Genomic DNA, 7,979 nt, shown 5'->3' with positions numbered 1-7,979 from the left:
TTCAATCATGCCAGTGTAAGGTTTGTCATCATTAATAAGTATAACGGTTTCCTCCCACCATAATGCTGGCCACAGTGGTATAAGTGAAACATTCTTGAGTATGGCATAAAAAAACAAATAAATAAATAAAAAAGCAGCACATGTACAGAACTTGTGTAAAACGTCATGTGAAATCCCACTTCTCAACATGATTTTTGTTCAAAATGATACGATGTTCATGTGAATATGGGTCTAACCTGCAAATCTCTCTAAAGCTGATGTGAATTTCATGCCCATAATTTTGTTGTAAATGGATGTCACAACCGAAACTCAAACTTATCTATACCTGCTCACAGTGAAACCAGATACTCAGTTTCAATACAATATGGTAAACCATTCTCACACCTGGAAAACTGGTAACTGTAACCATTAAGGGGGCTTATAATGGGTGAAAGTTGACAAAGATGAAACAGGCAAACAGATCCAAGCATCTTTAAAACTTTTATTTACATCAAATATATTGAATACTTCAATAACTTATTGTTTTGCTTTTGTACAAGTTCTAGCATTGGCAATGGCAATTATGCCATAAAACTATCTTAAAACAGTGGACGTCCAACAAAAGTCAACCAAGCCATCTTCAACACATGAAAGACCGGAGTAGTACCAAGGGTGATATAATACAAACTATACATTCATTGGTACAGGGTTGTAACAGAGCAGTCTGGGTTAGGGCTTAACAACAGGGTCAGCTAGGAGAAACAATACAAAATGCAAACCACTTGCTGCATGCATGTATATGAAGGTCAGAGAGAGCACAAGATAAATACACATAGTGTGGAGATGCTAAGGCTGAGAAAATCCAGAAGTAATCATGCTTGTAAAGCAGACTTTTAGAACACAATCTACAGACACGTGCACAAAGAGTACGGACACTGACGGAAGTACACCAAACACTCACAAGTACACCAACCATACTGTGTACATGACGCACACTGAACAAATACTGCCTCTCGTGCTACACAATGGCAGTACAAACACAGAAATACAGCAAAGAAGAAACGGCACAAAAGTATGTGTACATTTGGTCGACTTCACCAGCACATTTGTCATGCCAAAACAACAGGTTTAAAAACAAGGTAATGTTTTGTCCCTTCCTGCAGATATACACTATCCATGAGGTTTAGTAACTTATCTAAGTAATGGTGTATCTGCCACTAATGCAGGGTGAGGCATTTTAATGTTACCACATAATTACCGCCACTCCCCAATATGCCTGTTTCAATCTGCCAGAGGGATCAATCTACAATATGACGTTGTGAAGCTCAAGTAACCCTCTTACTGCTGCACACATTGTAAATAGTGATCATACTCTTGAGATTGGATACTTCCTTAAAATGAAGGTCAAACAAAAACTCTTTCACAACACCGTAATATAACAGGTCTTAACACAGAAATAAAATAATAACAAACTTTAAGCAGTAAATGTAAATGCACATATTACAAGAACAGAGAGAGAATTTCTGCTCACTGACACTGTACTCAGGTAATATATTCTTAGTTCATCTTAATCTGATAAGTGAAAAATACTTTCCAATAACAATTTTACTTTACATGCATTTGGAATTTGGCAAAACTAGCAGCTGAATTCATACATGTATTCCAAAATGCTCTCGGGTTTTGGTACAGTTTATAGAATGTCAAATGTGTCGCAGATCCAAAGGTTGGTGGAGAAAGAGTACTGACTGTATATTTCTTCAAGCTTCAATCTTAACCTTACAGAGGACCAAATCTAACAAACATCAGGGTGACTGGCTCATGCTTTTTCATAAGTTCTTGTACAGCATGTCACCAGCGATTGTACACTTCACGGTTTTTTAAAAAACATACATAAAAAAAACATACACATATCTCATACTGAGAATTTGTAACATGAACTACTGTTTCAGTCTGTGCAGGTCAAGGTAAATAGCCCAATGCAGCAGCAGTGAGGCACCACTGTGTCATTTCAGGCCTTCACAAGTCTTAATCCTGATTTCTTCTAAACACATGCATACTGGTTTCTACAAACGTATTTTTAAGCAGCACATAAGGATGAATACTTAGTTCACATCTACCAAACCTGCTATATAGCTGGTAATAGTAACCCACACCCCACTGCATCCACTGGGGCACATGGAATGCAGTAATGTAATATAATATTAACCGGTTACATGTAGGTAAATTTACATTTAATGCACAACTTAATTCAATCATCCCCACAAAACACGAATACATTAGAAATATGAAAGCATTGAGTAAGATTTGGTATGGTTCACATGACATCACAGCCAACCAATCAAATTTGTTGTTATATGAATATCAGAAGTTATGCACTGATCTGATACATGCATCTGTGTGGCTCACAGAAGAGGTGATGACAGCCAGCCTAGTCCAGGTCAGGACAGGCCCTGGATGGAGAGCTGTAAGCGCCGATTCTCCTGCGAGAGGCGAGCTATTTCCTCACCCAACGTGTCTATGTTCTCCTACAAAGAAATCAAATCCACATTAAACTCCTGATACCTGGAAAGAATACTGTACCTCAATTGTCCCCAATAAATTGTCAGCGTCTACAGTTTCAAAACATATTTCCTAACAAAAGTTTGAGAACCCGTTCGCAGCACGTCGTAAATTTACTTGTATGACGCCATGCTCAAGAATTAAAACACTTGTATGATGGTGGTCAGTTTTACACACGGAGGACACCATGCTCAAGACTTATAACACTTATACGATGGTGGTCAGTTTTACACGCGGAGGACGCCATGCTCAAGAATTATAACACTTATACGATAATAGTCAGTTTTACACGTGGAGGACGCCATGCTCAAGAATTATAACACTTATACGATGGTGGTCAGTTTTACACACGGAGGACGCCATGCTCAAGACATATAACACTTATACGATGGTGGTCAGTTTTACACGCGGAGGACGCCATGCTTAAGTATTATTAGACTTATATGACGGTGGTCAGTTTTACACACGGAGGACGCCATGCTCAAGAATTATAACACTTATACGATGGTGGTCAGTTTTACACACGGAGGACGCCATGCTCAAGACTTATAACACTTATACGATAATGGTCAGTTTTACACGCGGAGGACGCCATGCTCAAGAATTATAACACTTATACGATGGTGGTCAGTTTTACACACGGAGGACACCATGCTCAAGACTTATAACACTTATACGATGGTGGTCAGTTTTACACGCGGAGGACGCCATGCTCAAGAATTATAACACTTATACGATGGTGGTCAGTTTTACACGCGGAGAACGCCATGCTTAAGTATTATTAGACTTATATGACGGTGGTCAGTTTTACACACGGAAAACGCCATGCTCAAGAATTATAACACTTATACGATGGTGGTCAGTTTTACACGCGGAGGACGCCATGCTCAAGACTTATAACACTTATACGATGGTGGTCAGTTTTACACGCGGAGGACGCCATGCTTAAGTATTATTAGACTTATATGATGGTGGTCTGTTTTACACGCGGAGAACGCCATGCTCAAGAATTATAACACTTATACGATGGTGGTCAGTTTTACACGCGGAGAACGCCATGCTTAAGTATTATTAGACTTATATGATGGTGGTCAGTTTTACACGCGGAGAACGCCATGCTCAAGAATTATAACACTTATACGATGGTGGTCAGTTTTACATGCGGAGGACGCCATGCTCAAGAATTATAACACTTATACGATGGTGGTCAGTTTTACACGCGGAGAACGCCATGCTTAAGTATTATTAGACTTATATGATGGTGGTCAGTTTTACACGCGGAGGACGCCATGCTCAAGAATTATAACACTTATACGATGGTGGTCAGTTTTACACGCGGAGGACGCCATGCTTAAGTATTATTAGACATATATGATGGTGGTCAGTTTTACACGCGGAGGACGCCATGCTCAAGAATTATAACACTTATACGATGGTGGTCAGTTTTACATGCGGAGGACGCCATGCTCAAGAATTATAACACTTATATGATGGTGGTCAGTTTTACACGCGGAGGACGCCATGCTCAAGAATTATAACACTTATATGATGGTGGTCAGTTTTACACGCGGAGGACGCCATGCCCAAGAATTATAACACTTATACGATGGTGGTCAGTTTTACATGCAGAGGACGCCATGCCCAAGAATTATAACACATACGATGGTGGTCAGTTTTACACGCGGAGGACGCCATGCTCAAGAATTATAACACTTATATGATGGTGGTCAGTTTTACACATGGAGAACGCCATGCTCAAGAATTATAACACTTATACAATGGTGGTCAGTTTTACACGCGGAGGACGCCATGCTCAAGACTAATAACACTTATACATGTATGATGATGATCAGTTTTACACGTGGAGGACGCCATGCTCAAGACTTATAACACTTATACGATAATGGTCAGTTTTACACGCGGAGGACGCCATGCTCAAGAATTATAACACTTATACGATGGTGGTCAGTTTTACACGCGGAGAACACCATGCTTAAGTATTATTAGACTTATATGATGGTGGTCAGTTTTACACACGGAGGACGCCATGCTCAAGAATTATAACACTTATACGATGGTGGTCAGTTTTACACACGGAGGACGCCATGCTCAAGACTTATAACACTTATACGATAATGGTCAGTTTTACACGCGGAGGACGCCATGCTCAAGAATTATAACACTTATACGATGGTGGTCAGTTTTACACACGGAGGACACCATGCTCAAGACTTATAACACTTATACGATGGTGGTCAGTTTTACACGCGGAGGACGCCATGCTCAAGAATTATAACACTTATACGATGGTGGTCAGTTTTACACGCGGAGAACGCCATGCTTAAGTATTATTAGACTTATATGACGGTGGTCAGTTTTACACACGGAAAACGCCATGCTCAAGAATTATAACACTTATACGATGGTGGTCAGTTTTACACGCGGAGGACGCCATGCTCAAGACTTATAACACTTATACGATGGTGGTCAGTTTTACACGCGGAGGACGCCATGCTTAAGTATTATTAGACTTATATGATGGTGGTCTGTTTTACACGCGGAGAACGCCATGCTCAAGAATTATAACACTTATACGATGGTGGTCAGTTTTACACGCGGAGAACGCCATGCTTAAGTATTATTAGACTTATATGATGGTGGTCAGTTTTACACGCGGAGAACGCCATGCTCAAGAATTATAACACTTATACGATGGTGGTCAGTTTTACATGCGGAGGACGCCATGCTCAAGAATTATAACACTTATACGATGGTGGTCAGTTTTACACGCGGAGAACGCCATGCTTAAGTATTATTAGACTTATATGATGGTGGTCAGTTTTACACGCGGAGGACGCCATGCTCAAGAATTATAACACTTATACGATGGTGGTCAGTTTTACACGCGGAGGACGCCATGCTTAAGTATTATTAGACATATATGATGGTGGTCAGTTTTACACGCGGAGGACGCCATGCTCAAGAATTATAACACTTATACGATGGTGGTCAGTTTTACACGCGGAGGACGCCATGCTCAAGAATTATAACACTTATATGATGGTGGTCAGTTTTACACGCGGAGGACGCCATGCTCAAGAATTATAACACTTATATGATGGTGGTCAGTTTTACACGCGGAGGACGCCATGCCCAAGAATTATAACACTTATACGATGGTGGTCAGTTTTACATGCAGAGGACGCCATGCCCAAGAATTATAACACATACGATGGTGGTCAGTTTTACACGCGGAGGACGCCATGCTCAAGAATTATAACACTTATATGATGGTGGTCAGTTTTACACATGGAGAACGCCATGCTCAAGAATTATAACACTTATACAATGGTGGTCAGTTTTACACGCGGAGGACGCCATGCTCAAGACTAATAACACTTATACATGTATGATGATGATCAGTTTTACACGTGGAGGACGCCATGCTCAAGACTTATAACACTTATACGATAATGGTCAGTTTTACACGCGGAGGACGCCATGCTCAAGAATTATAACACTTATACGATGGTGGTCAGTTTTACACGCGGAGAACACCATGCTTAAGTATTATTAGACTTATATGATGGTGGTCAGTTTTACACACGGAGGACGCCATGCTCAAGAATTATAACACTTATACGATGGTGGTCAGTTTTACACGCGGAGGACGCCATGCTCAAGAATTATAACACTTATACGATGGTGGTCAGTTTTACACGCGGAGGACGCCATGCTCAAGAATTATAACACTTATATGATGGTGGTCAGTTTTACACGCGGAGGACGCCATGCTCAAGAATTATAACACTTATATGATGGTGGTCAGTTTTACACGCGGAGGACGTCATGCCCAAGAATTATAACACTTATACGATAATAGTCAGTTTTACACGCGGAGGACGCCATGCTCAAGAATTATAACACTTATACGATGGTGGTCAGTTTTACACGCGGAGGACGCCATGCTCAAGAATTATAACACTTATACGATGGTGGTCAGTTTTACACGCGGAGAACACCATGCTTAAGTATTATTAGACTTATATGATGGTGGTCAGTTTTACACACGGAGGACGCCATGCTCAAGAATTATAACACTTATACGATGGTGGTCAGTTTTACACGCGGAGGACGCCATGCTCAAGAATTATAACACTTATATGATGGTGGTCAGTTTTACACGCGGAGGACGCCATGCTCAAGAATTATAACACTTATATGATGGTGGTCAGTTTTACACGCGGAGGACGCCATGCTCAAGAATTATAACACTTATATGATGGTGGTCAGTTTTACACGCGGAGGACGTCATGCCCAAGAATTATAACACTTATACGATGGTGGTCAGTTTTACACGCGGAGGACGCCATGCTCAAGAATTATAACACTTATATGATGGTGGTCAGTTTTACACGTGGAGGACGCCATGCTCAAGAATTATAACACTTATACGATGGTGGTCAGTTTTACATGCAGAGGACGCCATGCCCAAGAATTATAACACTTATACGATGGTGGTCAGTTTTACACGCGGAGGACGCCATGCTCAAGAATTACAACACTTATATGATGGTGGTCAGCTTTACACATGGAGAACGCCATGCTCAAGACTTATAACACTTATACGATAATGGTCAGTCTTACACGCGGAGGACGCCATGCTCAAGAATTATAACACTTATACCATGGTGGTCAGTTTTACATGCAGAGGACGCCATGCCCAAGAATTATAACACTTATACGATGGTGGTCAGTTTTACACGCAGAGGACGCCATGCTCAAGAATTATAACACTTATACCCTGGTGGTCAGTTTTACACATGGAGAACGCCATGGAATTATAACACTTATACGATGGTGGTCAGTTTTACACGTAGAGAACGCCATGGAATTATAACACTTATACATGTATGATGGTGGTCAGTTTTACACGCGGAGGACGCCATGCTCAAGAATTATAACACTTATATGATGGTGGTCAGTTTTACACATGGAGAACGCCATGCTCAAGAATTATAACACTTATACGATGGTGGTCAGTTTTACACATGGAGAACGCCATGCCCAAGAATTATAACACTTATACGATGGTGGTCAGTTTTACAGGCGGAGGACGCCATGCTCAAGAATTAAAACACTTGTATGATGGTGGTCAGTTTTACACGCGGAGGACGCCATGCTCAAGAATTATAACACTTATACAATGGTGGTCAGTTTTACACGCGGAGGACGCCATGCTCAAGAATTATAACACTTATACGATAATAGTCAGTTTTACACGTGGAGGACGCCATGCTCAAGAATTATAACACTTATACGATGGTGGTCAGTTTTACACACGGAGGACGCCATGCTCAAGAATTATAACACTTATACGATAATAGTCAGTTTTACACGTGGAGGACGCCATGCTCAAGAATTATAACACTTATACGATG

The 7,979-nt window shown here is 40.9% G+C and overlaps 1 protein-coding gene across 2 annotated transcripts in view; it reads right to left on the bottom strand.

Annotated features, from left to right (window-relative positions):
* Window positions 1-1,910: 1,910 nt before the first annotated feature.
* Window positions 1,911-7,979, bottom strand: part of LOC135466657 (coiled-coil domain-containing protein 186-like) — a 30,321-nt gene continuing 24,252 nt past the window's right edge. For both annotated transcript variants that reach the window (XM_064744274.1, XM_064744275.1), the window contains one exon: window positions 1,911-2,504. In XM_064744274.1, the coding sequence (XP_064600344.1) occupies window positions 2,418-2,504 (87 nt within the window). In that variant the 3' untranslated portion in view covers window positions 1,911-2,417. The remainder of the gene's footprint in view (window positions 2,505-7,979) is intronic.

The sequence above is a fragment of the Liolophura sinensis genome, chromosome 6 (assembly GCF_032854445.1).
Source record: "Liolophura sinensis isolate JHLJ2023 chromosome 6, CUHK_Ljap_v2, whole genome shotgun sequence".
NCBI lineage: Eukaryota > Metazoa > Mollusca > Polyplacophora > Chitonida > Chitonidae > Liolophura > Liolophura sinensis.
The sequence above is the reverse complement of the archived record's forward strand: the minus strand, read 5'-3'. Positions and strand labels throughout refer to the sequence as shown.